Source organism: Vombatus ursinus, unplaced genomic scaffold (assembly GCF_900497805.2).
Source record: "Vombatus ursinus unplaced genomic scaffold, bare-nosed wombat genome assembly UNPS02014863.1, whole genome shotgun sequence".
NCBI lineage: Eukaryota > Metazoa > Chordata > Mammalia > Diprotodontia > Vombatidae > Vombatus > Vombatus ursinus.
Window position 1 is genome coordinate 22998141 of NW_020954641.1, and position 24535 is coordinate 23022675.

At 36.8% G+C, this 24535-nt stretch overlaps 1 protein-coding gene across 10 annotated transcripts in view; it reads left to right on the forward strand.

Annotated features, from left to right (window-relative positions):
- Nucleotides 1–24535, forward strand: part of EBF1 (EBF transcription factor 1) — a 460751-nt gene that overhangs the window by 342508 nt on the left and 93708 nt on the right. For all 10 annotated transcript variants that reach the window (XM_027841850.1, XM_027841851.1, XM_027841852.1 and 7 more), the window contains exon 10: nt 19484–19610. In XM_027841850.1, coding sequence (XP_027697651.1) covers nt 19484–19610 — 127 coding nt within the window. The remainder of the gene's footprint in view (nt 1–19483; nt 19611–24535) is intronic.

A 24535-nucleotide genomic window follows, 5' to 3' on the forward strand; every position in this document is an offset into this window, starting at 1 on the left:
GTAGTAGTAGTAGTAATAGTAGTAGTAATAGTAGTAGTAGTAGTAGTTGTAATAGTAGTAGTAGTAGTAGCAGTAGCAGTAGTAGTAGCAGCAGCACCAGTAGCAGTAGCAGTAGCAGTAGTAGTAGTAACAACAGCAACTAACATTTGTATTGCACATTAAGGTTTGCCAACCACTTTATAAATATTACCTCGTTTAGGCCTAACACTAACTGAATATAGTCTAACTAAGGCAAAGTCTTCTGAGACTGCCAACCCCCTCTCCCCTATTTCAGGGCACTGTGCTTTAAAGCATCTGTTTCATTATTAGAAAACTGATGTGTGTCTTAATGAAGAAAACTCATGAAAACAGCAAAACACTGCTTTTTCTCCTCTTCCATTTTGTTCCTCCCCCAAGTTCTTACAGTATATTCAAACAGGCCCTATGACCTTGCCTGACAGAGTAGAAGCAGGTATGGGTTAGAAGAAGCTCTGACTTTATAAACTCCCAACTATGTCATGCCTGCAAAATAAACCCATCAAGGACTCTTTTTTTCCCCCAGTGGGAACCTAATAAATGGTTCTTTTTTTTTTCCTCACCCTACACTCCCCTAGAGTGGAAAAGCCATTCTTTTAAAATAAACATCTTGTGACATTATCAGCCAGGTATCTTCAGTGGAGCTCTTTAATGGGGTATGATCTTGATAATGTCCCTGAAGTTTAGGAAAATGAACTTAGGCATGGGTGATCCTTTTCATTATTCATGTCCTTAAGTGATTAGTTATTTAGATTTTGATGCGTGTTTTCTATCACACATACACATATATAAATGTGAGTATATGTTGCTCTTTATATGTATGTTTATATATTTTATGTATAGACATTTATAGACAGTATTATCTATTGATCATGTCCTGTAGATGTAACAAAGTCACCAAGCATTGGGCTTGTTCTTAGTACAACCCTGAACATAAAGAAGGGAAAACAAATTATATATACTTACACATATATATACATACACACATATGTGCGTATTTAATGTATTATAAATTTAATATATAATATATTTAATATATTCTAATAATATAAAAATATAATATAATATAAAATAATGTTATATATAATATAATGCATATTATAATTATATATTATATAATTATAATAATATATAGTAATAGATAATATATTTAATATATTATAAATATTTGTACATTTTATTTATTTATTTCAAATATATAAATACAATATATTATAAATATATAATATGTATAATTTGTTTCTTCTTTATGTCCAGGGTTGGGCTAAGTTCAATATTTGGTGACTTTCTTATATCTGTGGGACATCATCCATAGATGATTTTATATGTTTTCACGGAAGAAACATAGTATAGACCTGTGGGTCAAAGAGTATGTGCCAGTGGCAAAATTTGAACACAGACCTCCTTGTCTAGTGTATTTTATTCACCCATATGGACTTAGGGGGCAAGTTCATAATTTGCCACCTATAAGTTGAGGTGTATTTGTGTGTTTACATACCATTATTTAGCCAGAGCCATAAACCTCCAGGGGTAAAAAATCTTTTCTAGGGTTTTGGGAAGGGTAGTCAGGAAAGTTGCCCTAGTAATCAAAAGTTTGGATTCTAGTCTTTCTTTCTGTACTGTGTGACCTTAGGTAAGCCATTTTAACCACTTTGGGCTTCAAGTTGCTTTCTTTGTAAAATGGATATGATAGGGCCTCACTAAATTGAGGGCATGAGGCTCTCAGATTGTTCTCTCAGATACTTTCCATTTCCAACACCTATGATTTTAAGTAGTGTATTTTTTTTTCCTTTTCTCTTTTCACCTCACCCATTTGCCAAAGAATATCCAGGAATAGCTTGGATCCTAGGCCAGACCCGCAGATGACATTAGAGATTAGCAGATAATGCTGTTATGTGGAGTCTTTTTTAAGTTAAAGGATTTTTTTTAAGAGTCAGAGAAAATAGAGTTGGCTTAATTTGGTATCATCTGTGCTCTTTGCCAACCCAATCTTTTGTAAATGAGTCGTTCATTTTCACTCACTGATTGCTCCCTGAGGATTAGGGTTTAGAGTGAGGGAAGAAAAGGTAGCACCCATCATGCTTCCAATCCCAGAGTTCTCTTCCGTTAGTTGTCTCAACTTGTTGTCCCCCATGATTTGCTTTGTTTCTTGTGAGCCTGATTCTTCCTCTATCTTTGCTACTCATCTTTCTGCCTGTTTCCTTGTCTACTTTCCACTTTCTCCTTCCTTTTTTCTTTCCCTCTTTATTGTATCTATTTTCCTAATTATTTTCTAATAAGCCTTAATTTCTCTTTGCTCTCTTTTTCTCCTGAGATCTGCTTTTTGGTCTGTGACTCCTCTAAACACACTTGTGTAGGACTAGTAAGGCACTGAATCTCTGGGGTGGTTTGAGGTGCTATTGCTTTATCACTGACATCTACCTGTTGAAGAAGGGGCATTTCATTACAATGAAGACTATACTGTTTTTATAGCTTCTACATTTCTCTTAAATTTTACTCTTAAAGGTATCTTTTCCACATTCCCAATATCCTGCGTGCATCAATTAGGCGGATTGGTGGCCCAGTGGACAGAGTGCTGAAACTGGAGTCAGGAAAATATGAGTTTGAATTCTGCCTCAGACACTTACTAGCTTTATGACCCTGGGTAGGTCACCTAACCTGTCTAACTCTTCACCTCCTTATCTATAAAATGGGAGTAGTAATAGTGCTAACTTCCCAGGGCTGTTGTGAGGACCAAGCAAGATACTTTATGTAAAGCTGTTTTCTAGCCTTAAAGTGCTATACATATTCTAGCTATTATTCTATGAAGAATTTATTAAGTGCTTATTATATTTGTATCACCATGCTGGGTACTGTGGGGAGTACAATTCATTTTAACAAGCGTTTGTTTTTCACTTACTTTATGCAAAATACTGTGCTAGTTGCTGGGAAAATAAAGACAAAAAATCAAAGTAGTCTTCCCTCATGGATCTTACATTCTTCTGGGGAGGTCAATAGTCAATAAACATTAATTAAGTGCCTACTATATGGTAGACATTGTGCTAAGCTGTGGAGATGCAAAGGCAATGATGGTAGATACAAGAGAAGTAGAGCATAGTTTCTCAAGATTTTAATAATTCATTTTGAGAAAGTTGGGCAAGGAGAGATGAGACTAATACTTGTGAAAGATTAAGAGAATGATAAAAGACATATTAAAATGCTAAATTATGTGGTTCAGACACAAAGCATCATAGGAGTTCAGAAAATGGAGATGTTATTGTGAACCAGAGTAGTAGGGAAAGGTTTCTTGAATAAAGTGACACTTGAGCTGGGCTTCCCAAAGGTAATCTTCAAGTCAAATATCTGAGGATGGATCTATAAGTAGAAAAACAGTGTGCAAGAAGCTTGCAGAGAGAAATCAGCACAGCGTATAGAAAGGGAAAGGAAGAAAAATCCAGCTCATCTGGAACGGGGTGTTTGTTTTGGAGAGATGTGTGAGAAATGTTGGATGGTGAAAGAGAGTAGATTCTAGGGGACTTTTAATTCCAGGCTCCGGAGTTTGGATAAAGTCCCATAGGCAATAGTGATCTAGACCTGGTGATGAATTCTTGGTGCTTCCAGATAAATGGCTTTGCATAAAAATTGTGAAGAACCAAAGGATACTTCTCAGTAAGCATTTCTGAAAGGATTTGCCAGTATGGCTATAACTCATGATGATAAATCGTAAGAGGCAATATGGTGTAGTAGAAAAATCACTGGGCTGGGACTGAGGAGAGCTAGGTTCTAGCTCGGCCCTTGTTGTTGCTTTATGTGACGCTCTTCCTTACTCTGGGCTTCCTTTTCCTCCTTGATTTTTTAAACTAGGTAATAACTAGCATTTATATAGTGCCTTAAGGTTTACAAAGCACTTTGCATATATTATCTCCCTTGATCCTCACAACAACCCTTTGAATTAGGTTCTTTTATTATCTTCACCTTGCAGATGAAGAAAGTAAGGCAAACAGAGGTTAAACGGCTTGTTCGGGAGCATGCATCTAGTAAGTGTCTGAGGCAGGATATGAACTCAGGTGCTGCTTGCTCTATCAAAATCCAGTGCTCTAGTCACTGGGCCCCTTAAATCATCTCCAAGGTTCTCCTCTAGCTCTGATATTTTATGATTCTATGAAATCCTCATTTTATAAGATTTAATCTCCTTTGAGAATGCTAAAAAAAGTTAAGAAATGTTTCCTGTTGGCCTTTTTTCTTTCTAAATGTTCAATCTAAAGAACATTTTTTTAAAATAATCTCTGATTAGCCAGCAAGAGGATTCTATTAACTTTCACTAATACACTTTTATAATTAACAAAATAGGAGTCTCCTTATTGAGATATTCATTTTAGTGAGATTCTTCTTGCCCATCCTGTAAGTTTTGGATTTTGGTACCCCACATCCTAACATAAACCTAAGGAGTATATCAGAATGTTGCCACGTGACACTTGGCTTCCATGTTGGTGATGCAAATTACCAAATTACTAAAAACATACCCTTGGCATTCAATAATGGAGTGAGTGCTGCTACTGTTGATGTGTAGAAATATAGTTTGATCTATTTACATAGCAATCATTCAGATGATGTCATGCATTTTTAGATTTATCGTGCTTTTAATGTTATGAGTCTCAAATGCAACTTTTCTTCAAGGTTTTTATTTCATTTCCAGGCACTGTATACATTACATTAGGTGGCATGCAATTTTGTGGCACGTGTAAAATTAAGGATTGCCTGGACCATTTAGCTCAGTTGGGTAGAGCATGGTGCTAATGAAGCCATGGGTTTGATCTTTGTATGGCTCATTTAGGCTCACACAGAGAGAAATTCTGTTCTGTGGTCACAGGCTGCCTCTTAACTCCAGGCAGCTATCCCTCAAATGTAAGCCATTGGTCACAAAATATATTGAGAGTATAAACGGTTTCTCATCCATCCCCACCCTTGAAAAAAACACTCGAAGTGCATGTCTTACTGATTTCAGGTCAACTGTATCATCTTAGGACTGCCTTTTTCTTTTGATTTTTATAAATCTCCCCATATACTTTGTTTCCATGAATTATTATTTCACCCAGGAACTTTTTCACCTATATGGGTGAGGCAGCTTAAGCATGTGCTTATTATTAGCCCAAGACCTAAAAGGATCTAAAAGAAATAAGGCAGAAGAATCATAGACTTTCTGAACTGAAAAGGATCTCAGAGATCATCTAGTCTACCTGAACAATTCTCATTCAAAATTTCCTTAAAAACCTTTAGTGAGGAAGAACCTACTTCCTATAGAGGTTGTCCTTCCTTTTAGCTCTTGTTAGGAAATTTTTCTTTGAAGTATGCCACCTTCTACCCTGTGCTCTTCATTCTGCTCCTAGAACTAGTCTAACTCTTGCTTTATGTGGCACAATTCCACATATTTAGTGGTAGGAGAGAATATTTCCTCCCTATGCCTTTTCCTCTCCATGTGAAATATCTTTAGTTCCTTTACCTGCATCCTTGAATGGTGTGATCTGGAGCACTTTGATGATCTTGGTCACCCTCCTCCGAACACACTGACACATTAATTTGTTTCCCAAAATGTGGCATCTAGAACTTAATACAAAACTCTAGATGTGGTCTGTCCAGGTCAGCATACCATGGGGCCATCATCTCCCACATTTTGGGCACTATGCCTTTTAAAAATGCAGTCTGACATTGCTTTAGCTTTTTTTGGCTACCATGCCAGCCTGTTGACTAATATTGAGTGTAAAAGCCCTTCTTTTTCCCCCTGACACAGGGGCTTTTGTCTAGTCATGCCTCCAACATTATGTTGATTTTTTAAAAAGTGAAATGAAGAACTTTTTTATCTCTATTGAATTTAATCTTATTAGCTTGCTTACTGATCTCTTGCTGAGATATTTTTGAGGGAAATTTAACATTCTAAAATGAAATGAATTAATAATAATGTGGAAAGATTTTTTTTGTTTTCCTTCTCAGTGTTTTTGTTTGTATTTGTTTTTCACATGGAAATCTGCTTGCTAGGAACCTCAGATGACACCTGTTTGTGTTTTTAATCTATTGAAATGGAGAAGTAGAAGGAGATAGCAGGAGGATAGTATTGCTCAGGGTAGGGTCAGGACAATGCTGATTTCAGGGGCTTACATTCCAAGTTGAGACGAGAGAGTCACAAATGCAGTTTTCCCTTCCCCTTTCCCTCCTACTCTTCAGTTTTTTTTCTTATTTGTGTAAATAAAGGACACCATTTTTATTTAGCAAAGTAAGGAAGGAGAAGTTAAATATATCTCCATTATAATCCTACTTTGATCCTTCATCCTGGAAGGAAGATGATCTTGAATTCTCAAGAGTTACATCCACAGGCTATATATAAGCTTTGATAAAGTCCTAACAAGTTGAAAAGGATTTGAGGAATAGTCTTTGTGGTAGACTTTTTTGTCATATGACCAGTCTAGCTAGGTTGAAAGAGGCTATATTGGCTACAGAGTAACAGATTTCTTGGTCATAGCAACTCTTGAAAACTTTTTACAAAGTCATAGAAAAGTTGTGATCTTGATGGAGGAAGAACCCATACTGATGAGATCGTAAGTTTTTGAAATATCAAAGTAGTGTAGACCTACATGAATAGGGGAGAAAGTAATTTCATCTTTCTGAGCCTTAGTTCCCTCAACTGTAAAATGAGTGGATTCTTTCAATTTCTATTTTGTCTTCTAGAGCTAAGATATCATGGAAGTATTCCTTTATAATTCCTTGAAATATGATATGTAAGCTCTTTTTTTTTTGATCATTGCTTTCAGGGAGTCCAATAATTTTTAAATGATCTCTACTTGGTATGTTATCTAGGTCATCTATTTTTCCAATGAGATTTCACATTTTCCTCTATTTTTTTTCATTTTTTTGACTTTGTTTCTTGATGTCTTGTGGACTCCACTAGTTCAGTGCTATTTTTAAATGATTTATCTTCATCAATGAGCTTTTGTACCCTTTTTTTCCTTTTAGCCACTTTTAACTGATTCTGCTTTTTAAGGAGCTCTTTAATTCAGTGAACTTTTGTTTTTTAAGGTGTTATTCAGCATTTTTGTGCCTTTTTTTACCATTTTGTTAATTTCCTTTTCCTATTTTTTTTGTATCACACCCATTTCTTTCCCCAACTTTTCTTCCATTGCTCATATCTCTTTCTTTAATTCTTCCACGAATTCTTGTTGGGCTTGAGTCCAATTTGCATTTTTCTTTGAGGCTTTGCTTATAGCTGTTTTGACATTATTGTCTTCTGAGTTTATGTCTTGGTCTTCTTTGCATCATAATAGCTTTTCATGGTCAAGTTTTTTTTTTGTTTGTTTGTTTGCTCATTTTCCCAGTCTATTTCTTGACTTTGCACTTTATGTTAAATTTGGCTCTGTTACCTTGGGAATGGCTCCAAGTGCTAATGCTCCTCTTGGCCATGGAACTGTGATCAAGTCCCTTACTTTGTTGCAACCACAGTGCTCCTCTCTTCTTTACAGCTTTGACCAGGGCCCCTGCTCCCTTGTGATTAACCATAAGAGTTCCTCTCCACCCTGGAACTGTGACCCAGAACTACATAAAGGCAATAGACTTGTCAATCATCACCAACAGCACCTGGTTCCAACAAAGGGTCCCCTGTAATCTCTGACCAGTTGTCTGACCCCTTTATTGCCTCTGGGCTGAGAGAGCCTGATGATGTTGCTGCTGCTGTCACAGCCACAGCCAAAGCCCACAGCTGGTGCTGCCACCAAGTGTGCTCTGAGCTGGCTCCCACCCTGTGTCACAGATTTCTCCTGCTGACCCTTAAGTTGTATTAGGCTGGAAAAGATGTCTCCCTCTGACCTTTTGTTGGCTGTCCAAAATTTGATTTGATTTGATTTGATTTGATTTGAGGAATTTTTTAATTTGATTTGATTTGATTTGAGGAATTTTTAAAAAGTTATTTGGAGGGGAGTGTTGGGAGAGTTCAGCTGAGTTGCTGCCTGTACTCTGCCATCTTGGCTCCCCCCAACCTTTATTGTTTGGAAGTATTTCCTGACACCAAACCTAAATCTGCCTCCTGGCAACTTCCACCTCCTGATTCTGCTCTCTGGGTACAAAAAACCAAGTTTTGTCCCTCTTCCACAATAACAGCCCTTCAAACACTTGAAGGCAGCCACCATATTATTCCTGTGTATTCTCTTCTCCGGGCTTTATAAACATGCCCAGTCCCTTCCCTCAAATGTCAAGGGCTCAAGGCTCCTTCACCATCCTGCTTGCCCTCATTTATATACCCTCCAGCTAATATCCTTCTTAAAGCATGGCACCCAGAACTGAACTCAAAAATTCCAGAAGAGGTCTGGTGTCACATCCTAACACTGACTCATTTTGAGCTTGTAGGCCATTAAAACCACTAGACCTTTTTCAGGACAATACCTATTTAGCTATATCTTCCCCATCTTGTACTTGTGAAATGTTGTGAGGTTGTTGTTGTTTTGGCACTCACATGTAAGACAACATAGAGTCCTACTGAATTTCATCTAAATAGATTCAGGTAAAAATATCCGTTGAGGGACAACTAGGTGGCAGAGTGAATAGAGCTCTGGCCTTGGAGTCAGGAGGACCTGAGTTCAAATCTGGCCTCAGACAATTGACACTTACTAGCTGTGTGACCCTGGGCAAGTCACTTAACCCCGATTGCCTCACCAAAAAGAAAAAAAAATCTGTTGAAATCTTTTTTTGGATTTTTAATCCATTTTTCAATCCATTGTATTAGCTGTTTCTCATCTATGTAAATTTGATGAGCATGCCAAGTATGCCTAGAAATATATGTACGTACATCTATGTGTAAACATATATACGTATATAGACACGTGCTATATAGTGTATATAAATATATGTACATGTATATAAGTGTGTATCTAGGGTGTCCCCAATGTCTTAGGGCAGTTTTAAGCTATTAAAGCTCAAAACTACACAAATTAATCAGTAAACATTTATGAAAGGCCTATTATGTGCCAGATACTGTGCTAAGCACTGGAAAGACTTTTGAGACACCCTGTGTGTCACATCTCTATATATATATCTCTATCTATCTCTATCTATATATCTACGTATACGTATAAGTATATAGACATTAGATATACTCTAGTGACATATGGGATACATTTGAAACAAATCAAACTACAGTTCAAGAAATATGAGAAAAATGATACTTAAATTTTCACTGTGATAAAATATAAATATGATTAACATTCATTTTTCATGTATTGTTACTTAATGATTAATATATATTTCTTATAAAGCTAAATAAATAGATTTAAAGGCATTCTTGCTTATACACACATACACACATATTATTTGAGCATATTTCTTTTTAGTTGCAAGCCTACATTTTTTCAATGTTTTGAGTGCCCTACTACGTGTAAGGATCTATATTATGATTAGAATCTTCATTCATAAGGGAGGAGGGGAAAGAACAACCAGATAACCTGAATTTATCATATTAGTAGTGAATGGAAATTCAGAAATGTCGGCCAACAATTTCAATTAAACTTTAACCCCAAGTTATTTTATGGGGGATCATTTTAAAATGCGCGGACATAAATTTTTAAAAGTAGATTGAAATATAGTCTAATAGCTTTTTTATATAGCCTTCATCTGGGACAAAGACATGGTCACTTCATTACTAAAATGCTTAAGTCTACATTTATTCATATAGGAGGTAGTTGAGAAGACTATTCTCTACACTAATGACTCTGAAATAATGCCCATTATATCCTAATAGAATGGCATTTTCTGGGAGGAGTATAGAACTTATTCAGGCATTATATGTGAGCTGTGTGGCACAGTGACAATAGTACTCAATTTATGGGCAGTGATCTGGGTTAGAATCATGGCCCTACTACTTTGTAGCCTTGCAATCTTGGACAAATCATTTTGGAGGGGACTTTTTGGGCTTTTTGAGTTTGAAATGCTGATAAGGTACTCAAGTGGAGAAACTCTACTTTTTCCAGCAGAAAATTGGATCTGTAAAACCACCCTTCCAGATCTAAATTGACAGCCTATTGCGATCATCATCATCATCACCATCATCATCGTTGTCATCATCATTGTCATATATTGGGGCAAATATATGTGGGGCAAATATATTTATCCTGAAGATATTCTATGTAATATTCTCAACTCTCAGAAACATAGTCCAGCAAAAATGGAAGGGGAGCAAGAAGAGGAAGAAGCATAAAAAATAGTATCCAAAAATAGCTGTCACAAATACTCTACTAAAGCCATGCACTTTAATTTTTAAGACCTCATTTGGGGCTTTATTAGCGTTTATTTAACATTAAAATTTTAATAAGCTTGGTTATTTCATTTCCTAACAAACAGTAAATTCAATGCAGCAAACTGGAAGTCAGTTTTGTGGGTTGGGAGAATGGAAGAATAAGAGGCAAGCATCATTGACTGTAGGAAAAGAGGTAATCTGCTACTGAGAGAGGACCTTGAAATACTTGAAAGTAGACACAATATTACATTATGACATACTCCAAATAGATGTTTATAAGAATGATTCTATTTTGTCAAGGAAGTTAATTGTATTTCCAGTTTAAGAAAGAGTGGAAGGTTATGATATATTTACATTTTTTTTTGAGAAAGAATTCCCTCAAAGTAGGTTAACATGGAAAAAAAAAGAAGTCTGAGCATTTTATGAGGTAAGTCCTCTGGAAAATTAGTATGTTTAGATCCAGTTATTCTTTGATTAATTTAATTCAATTCAATCAACATTTCTGAAGTACCTACTGCTGCTGTTGCTACTACTGCTAGTGCTACTATTGCTACCACCACTATTACTACTACTGCTGCTACTACTACTACTGCTGCTGCTGCTGCTGCTGCTGCTGTTGCTGCTGCTGCTACTGCTACTACTACTACTACACTACCACCACCATTACCATTACTGCTACTACTACTACTATTACTACCACCTAGCTATCTAGCATTTATATTGTGCTTTAGGATTTGCAAAGCTTCTCACAAATATAATCTCATTTTATTCTCACAACAATTCTTGAGAGGTAGGTGAATGCATACATGCATACAAAATGTTAGTAGCTAGCATATACAAAATATTATATTAAAAATTGCATACATGTTTGAGGCTTGATACCCAACCAATTTGATTTATTTTTCAAGTTTTGGAAACTCAAAGATATTTTTGTCAGATGACAGGTTAATTTCATTTTATCCCAAACTAAATCATAAAACTATAGAATGTTACATCTGAAAGGGTCCTTTGACATCACCTAATGCAGTTCTCTCATTTTACAAAGGAGGAAACTGTAGTCCAAAGAGTGAAGGACACAGTGAATTCATGGTAGATCTGGGACATTTTCCAGTGTCTCTACCTACTTCATCATATTCATGTCTTCTTCAGGTCTTCTGTGCTCTGTATTTTTCTTGGTTGATCCTTACAGTTAAACTTTTCCCAGAGCTTGACCCCTTTTCTACTTAAGCAAATATATGTGTAGGCAAGAGGAAACGTCTTACCCTGCTGGGTTCCAGCCCCTTTCCAAAATGCATCAAATTTGCATTTTTAAAGAAACAAACAAGGAATAACACACAAGTGAAAAATGGCCAGAGTGGGAAATGATATTTCTTCTAAACTGAATTTATGAAAACAAACCATGAGAAAGAACTTATTTAGTTTAGAGCTTGTATAGTTTCAAACCACTGGGATCTGTCACTGCCTGGATCTAATTCTACCCTTTTGGAATGTCTTCTTCCTTGGGAACTCATCAGTGGCTTTCCAGCTCCCAAACTGTCAGGATGGGATCCAAAGTTTTATGTAGTGCAACTGGCATAGATCATATAGACTGAGTACAACTAAAAAAAAAAAAAAAAGCTTTGCTCCCTCTTGCTTCCCAAAACTGATTGTGCTAGAATAGCATTCATAAATATGATTTGTGTCAAAATTCAAAGGTCTGTAAAACTGAGAACTGGAAGGTATCTTATAGTTCATCTAGACCAATCTTCTCATTTTACAAAAGAAGAAACTGAGACACTAAGAGGATGAATGACTTTCCCAAGATAACACAACTAGAATGGCAGGAATAGATGAGAGTAGAACTATGGTAGCTTCATGGTACATTGGAAAGAGAGCTAGAACTTGGAGTCAGGAAGGCCTGTGGTCAAATCCTGGTTTTGCTGCTTATTCCCTTTATAACCTTGGGCAAATGACTTTATTTCTCTGGGTATCAGTTTCCTCATCTGTGAAATGAAGGGGTTAGACCAGATGGCCTCTAAGGTCTCTTTCCACTTCAATGTCTATGACATTATGATTCTACTACCTTTGCCTGGCGGTCTCACCACTAAGTGAGCTCTAGCTGCCTAGAGTTAGATGGATTTTGTTAGGGGTCTTGGTAAGTTTCTGTTTAATGGAATATGAACAATCTATTTTACTGAATGCTTCATTATCTGACTGAGCATTAGATATCCATTGGGCAAGAGAGAAATACTTTGAATCGAATAATGCTTAGTGATAATTTTTTTCAGATAATAGTAAGGCAGTTTAATGTCAGTTCATGGTGTTGCTCACAGCAGTCACCTTCTGCCCTCTAAATAAAATAGAAATATATTATTGAATATTCAAAGACAGGTTTCAACTCTCTCATCCTACTCAGTAGCTAGACGTTAACTTGACAAATAAAGCATAAACTCTCTTTGGACATTTATTCCTGAAGTTCAACCTAGAAAACTTGCATCACCCAACAGAATTTACTAAAGCTTATTTTAAAGCTGTTTTCCTCAGAGCACAAAAGCAAACCAGGATGTTAATGAAACAGAAAATGACTTAACTGGTTTTCTCCCACTTTCCTTGAGAAATTATATGTTATAATTGAAGCAGGCAATCTTTATGAATCCAAAAATCACATAATTTTTTGTTATGGAATGAAGAGAATTCTGATAACAATCACTTGAACTAAAAAAAATCTCACATTCTCTCTTTAACAAGAGGCAGCGTGGTGAAGCTGATCTGAAGCCAGGAAGATCTGAGTTCAAGGGCTGATGCTGACCCATACTGGCTGTAGGACCCTGGACAAGTCAGTGAATCTCTTAGTGTGCCGAGCAATTCTCTAAGACTTTAAGTTGCAGAGAAGGTGCTGACCCACTTCAGCAGAGGGAGTTTCCTCACCTGGGAATTCACCATACTAATGAAATCACAGATTCAATCCTTATTCCTCTTCTTATATTTCATTCATATTGTATCAAATTCAGAGGAATAGATAATATGACAGAAACAATATGAGTTCTGTCATTGTGGTTTGCAAATGTAATCATTTCCCAAAATTTCAATGAGTCTTCCTAGAAAAGCTCCCTTAAAATAATTTTAAATGGATGTTCTAGCCGTAATACATAGAGAAAAATGTTTGGTTTTTAGTCACTACCACTGTGGTGTAATGTCTCTTTAAAAATCATGGGCTGATTTAGTTTGTTTCAAAGCCTTAATTATACTTTTATGTTACAATTTCCTTATTTAAGTGTCTACTTTGTGTCAGTCACTCAGCATATGGGAATGCCCCCTACCTACCTCAAAGAGATGGATATTATTATCCTAATTGAGGAGGAGGAGGAGAATGCTGTGAGAATTATTAATACATAAATTAAAAAATTAATCTGGAAAGTGCTTTAAAGTCCCTGGAGATGGGCTCTACCAAAACACAAAGTATTTAACATTATTATAAGTGCCCCCATGGAGTAGATAAGGGCTGTTATCATGGCTAAGAGAGGAGGAAACTGAGGCCTAGCGAGGAGACTAAATGAGTTAATGGGCAGGCTGTGATTTGGAACTCTGAGGTCATCAGGCAGGTATGGAGAGCTGGTGTCCTAATGCCCATCTCTGGCTTTTTGCAGTCAGGAGTTCCATTGTTTTTCTAGAGGAGGAAAACATTTTCTTTTTTTTTTTAACTTAATTTTTCATTTGGCCTGTTATGTTTGGGGTATACTTGTTTTTGAATGTTGCAGTAGGGTTGATGAAGATCAGAATATTAAAATCTGTTAAATTAATGAAGAGAAGTCAGTAAAAAAAAATCACTCATGGGCTGACTAGTTATCAGTTATCCTGCTTTTTCTCCCCCCTCTGTGGCATGGCACTTTAAATTGCATCAATTTTGTGCAGTTGGTACAGAGCACTGTTTCTCTTTATAACTAGTTGAGCACAGAGATTATTCTCTTAATTGTACAGATGAAGGTGCTGAGACCTAGGGAGATGAAATGACTGGCCCAGGGTCACAGGGCAGAGGCAAAAATCAAAGCCAAGTGTTGAGATAGCCTTGTCGGAAAGAAAGCTCTTTCCGTTGTACTCCATTTCTGCTCTAGGAAATGACTTCCAAATGAAAGGATGGCTTTGATACTGATTTTAAATCAATAGAATAGGGAAAAGGGAAGGGAGTGGACCTGTGATTTCATTTCTACAGGGAATCCCCTCTGCCACTGCGGGTTGGCACCTTCCCTGCAACTTTTAATCTTCAAAAATTGCCAATAACTATTGTGATCACCTTATTATTATTGTATTATAGGTGTTCTTTTTAACACTTGTTTTCTGTCCCACTTCATGCCAGATACTGACAGGTATTAAAAGAAGCCTAAGACATAGTCCTTGCCTTAAGGAAGCTCATGGTGGAGAGATAAGACTTAATACACATGAAACTTAGAGCATGTTCTATAGTGAAGTACAAAGTAGTATGGTGCAGAAAATAAATGTGGTAGGAGTTTAGAGAAGAGAAAAAAAATAATAACATTTAAGATTTGTAGATCATTTTTCAACCAAGCTCAGTGGACTTTCACATATAATATCAATTGTTTTAGCTTTCTTTCTTTTTTTATGAAGCATCCTGTGGTTTATTGCATGAATGGATGTTACCTTTGCTATCCGATGAAGTAAATGGAACCTCTTGGGAAACTAACCGAGAGAGATAGGGTGTATAGCGCTGGATTTAGGATCAGAAGGATTTATGTTTGCATTCTGCCTTAGATAATTACTGGCTGCGGGACCCTGGGCAAATCATTTAATTTCTCTTAGCCTCAGTTTCTACATCTGTAAAATGAAGACAATATCTAAGGCACAATATCTATCTCTCTGTGTTGTTGTGAGGATCAAATAAATTAATGTATGTAAAGGACTTCACAAATCTTATAAAGCTGCCAGGAATTATGATGCATTGTTCATTATTGCTTAACAATCTCACAATTCCACTTTAGTTCATACCCACACATATGTACTCATTCTTTTTTTTTTCTTCATCAAACACGGACCGTCAGGGAAATCCCACATTTCATTTCCACCATTTCTATTTCCTTTCACACATATAGCATATCTTGCTTTGACACAGACTTTCACACTTACATACACACATACGCTTATGTACACACACTCCCATGGACTTTTCTCTCTATATAATCTATCTTGCTGTGCACACAATTCCATTAGTTCATTTCTTACATCTCCAATGGCTGGCACTTATGCTCCATTGGGGAGTGGGGGCTTCTGTGCTAAAAGTCTGAAAGGGGTAAAATGCTTACACGCAGAGCCCAAAGAGAAAATTGGTGCTCTTGTATTTTTTTGAGGTTCTGGTAGAATTTTCAGGTGGGTTGGAAGCATTGGGACTGCTTTTTTTCCCCCTTTAATTTTAATATCATATATTTCAAACACGATCCTGGACTCTTTTTTCCTCTCTTGATCTTGTCTTAATTTCCCTTGTCTGAGATCTTGCAAATCTCTTTTTTCCTTCCCATTCACTTTTTTTTGTACAGTATTTCTTGTCATTGAATACTAGAGCCAAGGAGTATTAGAACTGGGAGAGACTCCTCTAGGCTAGGGATTGTTTCATAGTCTTTTTATCCTCACTACCTAGCACAATGCCTGATACATAGTAGGTATCTAATCAATGCTTGCTTAATAAATGATTGATTAACTTTAGAACATAAAATGGTAGAGCTGGAAAGGACCTTGCTTAGAACATGGAATATGAAAAACAGAAGGGACCTCAGAATTTACCCAGTCCAGGTCTTTCATTTTATAGATGAAGAAATTGATATGTGAAGAGGTGACGTAATTTCTTTAAGGTCATATAGCTAATAAGTCGCAGTCAGGTTTCAAACCTAGGTCTTTCCACTATATTTCTAATGGAATTAGGATGCCTTTCCTCTCTTCCTCCTCCCTCTCCCATATATATTTTTAATGAAATTTTTTCAGCTGTTTCTTTTGAACCTTCCCTGGTGGTCAGGTTGTCAGGATTTGGATCATTGTTCAGCCACACACATGCACAAAAACTCCACCTCTACCGATTTATCTGGTTACACATTACCACTGATGTGTTTGAAGTTTATTCTTATGTAAGGGAGAGTGATAGAGACTCCATCAAATGCTTTTTTTGGTGATTCTGATACCATGTATCTCAAAAAATACTCATCAAATATAGTAGCATTTACCTGAAATAACTATCTGATAGAGAGGGGATGCTAGTGGTAAATACTGTAATGAAAATGCGAAGTGACGACTGTCTTCCTCATAGCAAGTGAGGAGATCAAAAACTATAAAAAGTATAAATAAGAACTAAAAAAAAGAGTACAGCAGTCAGCCATCATTTAGAATAGGGAAAATAGCCCCATCTACCTCCATGGGTGTTAAAGGTATCACTGCTGACATCTAAGTAGCACAATGGATAGAACCTTGAGTAAGGAAGGCCAGAGTTCAAATCTAACCTCAGACACTAGCTATAGGACATAACCTCTGTGTGCGTCAGTTCTCTTGTTTGTAAAATGGGAATAATGACAGCACCTTCCTTGCAAGGTTGCTGTGAATATCAAGTGAAATATCATTTGTAAAAGTGCTTAGCACAGTGCTTGGCACATAGCTAGCATTATATAAATGCTTATTCCCTCTCCCTTCCACTAGTATTTTATCAGCATACTGTTGTAACCAAGATCATCGTCATCGTCATCATCATCATCATCATCATCATCATCATCTCCCTAGATCTGGAAGGGACCTCAGAGGCCATCTAGTCCAATCCCTTTATTTTACTGCCACGGAAACTGAGGTTCAGGGAGATTAAGTGACTTTTCAAGTCACACAATTAGTGTGCATTTGAAGTAGGTTTTAAATCCAAGTCCTTTGATTTTTGCCTGTGCTGTTTTTACTTTATTAATGGTGATTTTAAGTTATTAAAATTTTAAAAACTGTTATTTGTGGTCTGTTTAAGAAGGCAGGCAAATTATAGGCAGTTTGGAAAAGATTTTCATACAAAATGGTTAAACTCAGAATAACAACAACACAGATTTTGGTGCTTCAAGTAGTAAACTCTCAGGTATCTGGAAAACTCAGCTATTTAGAATAGCAAATTCTCCCAAAGGTCCCAGGTAGCTGATGTTTTATGATAGCATTTATCTATGTGTGTGTGTGTGTGTGTGTGTGTGTGTAAGTAACTTCATCACATTAGTAAGAGATTCTTGTATTTCATGGAAGAAAAGAATAGTTTGGAAGACATAGGTTCTAGTCCAGGCTCTGTTAATAACTTGCTTGATACCCTGGGCAATTATGCTTCCCTTCTACAGTCCTCAGTTTCTAATTTTGTAAAACACAGGGTTTGGACCTTATGATTAGTAACATATGACTCTGACTAGGAAGAAAAATTTCAACCACTGAAGTAAAACACTTTCCTGTGTGAAAAGAATCTACCCTCTAATCTACCTTTTGGAGATTAGAGGAACATTTTTCACAGTTACTTCTGAAAGTAACGAATAAAAGTACACGTGAATTTCCCTTTTTTTTTTTTTAACTTAATTTGCTGCTCTTGTAGATCTCTTTTCTGCTCCATCCTATTTCAGATCGCTTTGTCAGCATGGAATCTGTGTACTTAGTACCTTCTTCAATTGTTTCAGTCATGTCTGACTCTTTGTGATCAAATTTGGGGTTTTCTTGGCAAAGATACTAGGGTAGTTTGCTGTTTTTTTCTCTAGTTTATTTTACAGATGAGGAAACTGAGGTAAACAGGGTTAAGTGACTTGTCCAGGATCACACAACTAGTCTGAGACCAGATTTGAACTCATGAAGATAGGTCTTCCTGACTCCAGTCTCTATACCACCTCTCTGCCCTACTTAGTACCTGGTTGGTGCTTTATAAATTCTTGTTGATGAATGGATGGGGAATGAAGTTTTTACGCTGCACAGAACGCTATGTTAAATAGGTATTAGGATTGTATCAATGTTATATCTAACCTGCCAGTCCTTTCTAAGACTGTGTATTTCGCAAAGCTACGTGGAAACACTAGAAGTTGGTCTAGGTTGGGCATGCCAATGAAATGAAGAATTTTTTCATTTAGTTCCATAGAAATACATTCTGGGGACAACCAATGTGAATCCATAAGTTTGTTCTTTTTATGCTGAATTAGGACAGTAAATTTCCAGCAAAACTAAGCTGAAAGGAATGATGAACGAATAGAATTGGAATAGATCTTAAGAGACCATCTAGTCTAATTCACTCACATTACAGATGGGGAAACTGACAAGACCATACAGGTATAGGTAGATAGCTGATAGCTGAGCTCTTGCCTCCTGAATCCCAGCCCAATTGAGGGTCAGGATATATATAGCATATAGAGACAACTTATTAAACCCAGAACCATGAGATGTCATTTTTGGAGCTGGTTTTGTGCGTGTGTTTTTTTTTTAAGAATAGTAAAACATCAGTTTTATGACCATTAATAATATTTGCAGTAATGTAAATGAAGATAAGGATAATTAAAAAAAAAACAACCCTCCTACTTCATGGTGTAATCTGATTGCCTGCAGGGATCAGGACAAAATTTTCTCACACTGCAGATATCATTGCACAATTGAATAATTACCCTCTAGCCCTTTACTACCAACCATCCTTTTAAGTTCCCATGAGTTCTGGCTGGGTAAAGGGCAGACTAGATACTCTATCATTTGCATTTTCCTGTGTTGCTTAGGATTATGCCAGAGCCACCATTTAACTTGTAGTAAGCCATTTTTTAAATAGTAGTTCAGTAGCTAATCAGAGTCCTGGTCTGATGTTTTCCACTTCTGCCTTTTCTGTGTTTTTGATGGCCTCCATTTGACTATTCAACTGATCAGTTCCTGAGGAGACATGGTAGAGCCTAGCTCAGATCTAAGTGACACTTTCAACCAAAGGGTCTTAAAAGGACAACTTAATCTAGGAAATTCATCATATTGGGCTGGCTTTGATTTTCAAGCCAGGAAGGTGGCATTGCCTGCTATGTATGAAAATGGAGCTGAAAGGCGAGCTTTTGTAAATATTGTTGTCAGTGTCTTTTATATGGGTTACGCCAAGATTGTATTTAAACATTGACAAGTTAATTACATGGTTTAAAAGCTTTGTTTTCTGGGAGTTGATAAGTAAAGTTGCTAAATAAGGCCTTTACTTAGTACAATGACAATTTCTCTTCCAACGTTTCCCTCCAGCTGATTACTCCTCATGCCATCCGAGTGCAGACCCCTCCGCGACACATCCCTGGTGTTGTAGAAGTTACATTGTCTTACAAATCCAAACAGTTCTGCAAAGGAACTCCTGGAAGATTCATCTACACAGGTAAGAAGCCCAGAGAACTTTATTTGCACGCTAGAAATGAGACTCTGTCCTCCCTAACCTCCTGTTACTATGAGGAGTTATTTGTCTCCTAATGCCACCATGTGCGTGTTTGATAGTGAGACTGTTATTTAAGAATTTATTTGAGTGTCCATGGGACATAAATGGGTCAGTAGAAACAGCTGGCTGCCTAGATAATGTGGCAACATAGGAAATACGATGGAGAGGAATACTTCTAAGAGGTAAAAAGGGAAAGTGAAACTTACTTCTGGCTACTAAACCAGCTGTTTTTGTTTTAAACCAGCTTCTATCCTCATTAGAACATTTTTGACTGTGATTGGTAGCCTCAAATTTTAAGACTGGTGGGTGCGACTCCAATCCCCACCAATCTGCCCTTGGGTCTCTTGGACTGTGGCACTCCTGGGAATTGCCTAAGCATATGGAGTGGCCTCCTGTTGGGATGCTGATTATTGGAGTTGCTGGGTGAATCCTTTGTGACAGACTGAATAATTTAACCGGGAGAATAACATTAGGCAGAGAGGACCACAGCTCTGCCAGGCGTGTTCCAAGTGCTAATAGCATGGACCTGGAGCTCTAGATTACTAGGGATAATTGTTGGTAGCATTTCCTGAAAATGGCTAAAATGTTTGGTTATTCCTTCAGTAAAGGAACACAAGGCCCAATTAACTAGAAATAGGGACTGTGTGCACACAAAGAAATTCCAAGGCAGTCAGTGGATGACTCTATTAACATATTTTAATTATAGCCATACAATTAAGCAAACAAATTTTATTTTGACTGTGACATTTTATCTCATATCATCTTCTCTTTCTTGCTACTTAATATTATACTGCAAAGGAAACCAGTCGTGTTTCTTAAAGTAAAATACTTTTTTTTTCTCTCTTGAAAAAAAAAAAGAAAAAACAATTAATGCATCCTGACCCTTGGAAATGCCTCCCAGCCCTTTAAACAAAATGCAGGTTTGGTGCCCGCCTGGCGATTAGTTTTAGTTAATTGAAAATTATAGGATTGACCCAAGAGGAAAATTTTGTTTGCACTCCAATCACTTTTACAAATTAAGGAAAATTACCACAATTTTGTTTAGCTAAGGTTTCACACTGAGTTCAAGAAATTAGCTCAGCCATCCCAACGAAGTCAGCACTTTGTTAGTGAACACTTGAAAAATAATAGTCTATCTGGAGTTTTGTGGTGTATACAAACGGGGCATAGAAAAAGCTATGATACTTTATAGAAGTAGGCCAAGTGTTTTTAATTAGGCTCATTGGTTCAGTGTAAGTTTTGAAGAACAATCAAACTAGCAGATTAGCTGTTTCTTTTAAAGCTAGGATTTCTTGCCATTCATTTTTCCCATGAGAACTTCCACATAGCACAATTTTTTTTTACAAGCCTCATTATGGGCCTACAGGAAATGGACCAATTGGAACTTCTGATACTGTAACATTCCTCAGCATCATTCCAATAGATGGGAGTTTTTCACAATGTTCTTCAGTGAACTCAGTGTTCTGGAACATATTACAAAACCACAGAGGCCAAATGTTTTCTCAGAGGAGCTTGGACTCTGTTTTTGGCCGAAAACATTTAGGCCTCACTTGCTGCCTATTTACCCTGCTATTAAGAACAAGAAAAAGAGAAGGGGGAAAGGGGGGTGGGGAGGAGAGAAGAAAACCCTGGTGTTGTGGGCGGTGCAAGAGTCAGTCAGGCATGGTTTCCTCTCTAGTGAAAATGTCCCTGCCCATTAATGGCACCATTTTGTGGTCAGGTCTCATTTAGAAGAAATTATTTTTAATCAGTGTTCAACAAAATATCCCCCCCCTACTCCCCAAGCCACCTGGCTGAAAATTTAAAACACACACACACACACACACACACACACACACACACACACACACACACAAAACTGTTAAATACTTAAGTTCTCAGAAGAAAATACCTAGTGACCCATTTTTCCTTGCTTTTTAGCCATTAAAAAAATCACCATAAATTTAAGAAATTGAATCTTAAGAGTACATGATCTCATCAAGAATTAAGGTCAAATATATATGTAGAAATGCCAGAGTAGTTATTCTAAGAAAGATAAATCTGTGATATAGGTATAGAAAAGTCAGATGTCCTGCATTTTCTTATGGATACAGTAAGGGAGCTGAGCTACATCTTTAAGGTTCCTTCCAGCTCTGAATTCTATTGAAATGCTAACAATGATAATTTTCCTATTAGTTAGTCCGTCTCAAACGATATATGAATTGGGGAAAAAATCAAGTCAGGTTTTCAAAAAAATTTGAAAGAGGATCCCTTCTTTTTTGGAAAATTAAATTATGAAGCAGTTTGCATCTCCTCATGGCTATGAATACTGTTGCCTATTAATAATAAATGTGATGTATTTGCCTTAAGAAAATACAATCTGTGGTAATTGGTTGGATACGTGTGGATCTCTTTGAATATTACCATTAAAAGGCTCCATTACAGGGAGATTGTCTAGTGATTAGTACTACTTATCCATGCAATTGACTTGGTTTACTTTTCTGGATGTTACCACATACTGGAGAAGGCATGTAGAGGGACCATGAAACCTCTCTATTTTTTGTATCCAACAAACCGCTTAGGTGATTTCAAATATAGAACCCCTTTCCTCTCTCACAAACAGAAGTTCACATTTTATTTTCGTTAAAATCTACAACATTTCAAGGTGAAGTGTTGGTTTTCCAGGTCTGGCGAGCTCTTTCTTGTGCTGTTCAGTTGAATGCTACTGAGAGGAGGCAGAGAAAGAAGGAATGAGAATATGAGAGAAAAAGAGAGAGAAAATATGAGAGAATATGAGAGAGAAAGAGAACTTAAGAAAACATGAATGAGAACAGATTTGAAAAATACCAACCAAAACAAATATTAAATTTTTACCTGGAGAGAAAGAGGGGAAGGAGAGAAGAAGGGAGTGCTAGAACATAGGGCATTGATATGGAAGATTCATGCTTAATAATAATCATAGTAACAATAATAAAAAAGAATCAGATTTAAAATAATCATAAATAGTCATTAATTTTGTCTGGATGTGTGATATCATCAGGTATGGAAACTCAGTGTGGAAACTCTCTTAACTGACAGATGGCAGCAACTCATCAATAACTTAAAATATCAGAGTTGTTTATGGCAATAGAGAGATTAAGTGACTTGTCACACCGCTAGTATGTGTCTGAATTTGAACTCAAGTCTCCTGGACTCCATAAATAACCCACTCTTCACTATACTTGGCTGTTCCTTCTTATTCTTGTTCTTCTTGTTTTGATATTGTTCTGCTTCTTCTCTTCCTCCTCCTCCTCCTTTTTCTCCTTCTCCTTCTTGCTTCTTTGTTCCTCCTCCTTCCTCTTCCTTCTCCCTCCTTTCTCCTTCTCTTTCCTCCTTTTCCCTCTCCTCCTTTTCCTCCTTCTCTTCTTTTTCCTCCTCCTCATCGGCCATACTACTACCACTATGCCAGAAGTACAGTAATGTATAATATAACAACAACAATGAGGTACTCCTGGAATTGCATCCGGATGCTTTTGTTGAACCTAAGGAGGTTAAGCTTAAATCATAACACTTTTATTTAACCTCAGAAAGCAGTTATCACCTGCACAAATAGTCCATGAAACATAAAGATACAAGAAGAATAATAGAAGAATGACTTATGTCAGAGCTGTTTCTACCTGAACCCAATCAAAGAGATGAGAATGGGATAAAATACAATCTCTAATATTACCGGTAATAATCAGACCCTAGACTTACTGTTTGATGCAAATGATGTAAGTAAATGGTAGAAACCGTATGACATATCTTAGCAGGTGGCAAAAATCTGCTTCTTACCAAATACCTAAAAAGACACTGCCAGGCAGTCAGAATTCTATACCTGAAGCTTCCTATTACTCATAAGTTAACATGACAATTCCCCATACTATAAATATAGACTACACGCTATCCTTGAGAATTAAGCAAATAACCTGTTAAATTAACTGGAGCTAGAGCATTTTCACAGACAAATGGATGCCCACATAAAATTGACCCATACAATTTTAATAAAATATTTTTAGTGGATGCTGCCATAGTAGATAGTCATAATTTCCAAGCTGTGTGGAATGGAAGGATTTCAAAATATAGAGGCCTAGTGTTAAAAAAACAAAAGCAAAAAAAACACAAAAAAAACCAACCCACCAACAATTAGGATTAGGTGTATATCACCCCATCTTCCTGTATGAGCATAATCACAAAGATACTTTCATTGAGTCTAAAAAGGAGAAGATTATATTCCATTTTTTTCAGTTATGAAAAGCAGTCATTTTGTCCATCGTGCAATAGTGCTAAGGTGTCAAACTCATGGCCTGCAAAACTCCCAAGTGCTGTAAAACCAGATTAAAATATGATTGGGAATTGTTCAACACCATAACTAAAAATATGATATAACATAGATAATGTTAATTTGTGGCTTTCTGAATCAATAAGTGGCCTGCAGGGAACTGTTTCTGTTTGAGTTCGACACCACCACCACCGGTTCACAGAACATTAACTGTAATCAGATAATGGTGGGATAGCAGTTTGTCCTAGGACTGTTTCCCCCTTAACTCTCTGAGAGAGAGAGAGGGAAAGAAAAAGAGAGGGAGGGAGAGAGAGACAGAGCCAGACAACAAGATGCTACTGCTGCTACTACCACTGTTGCTAATACCATTTCTACCTGAATTTCAATGAATACAAAGATGAGAACAAAATGATAATATTATCTAACACAAAAGACAGGGTAGAATTGTTGCAAATAGACTCATATTTTGGAGGAGGTGAAAAAGAAAACATCTGATAAGAGATAGGTGATCTGTCCTAAGGCAGGATAGCCTGAGAAGAATCCCCCTGTGCAGTCCTTTGCTATATTGAATACAGGTCCCTGTCCATTG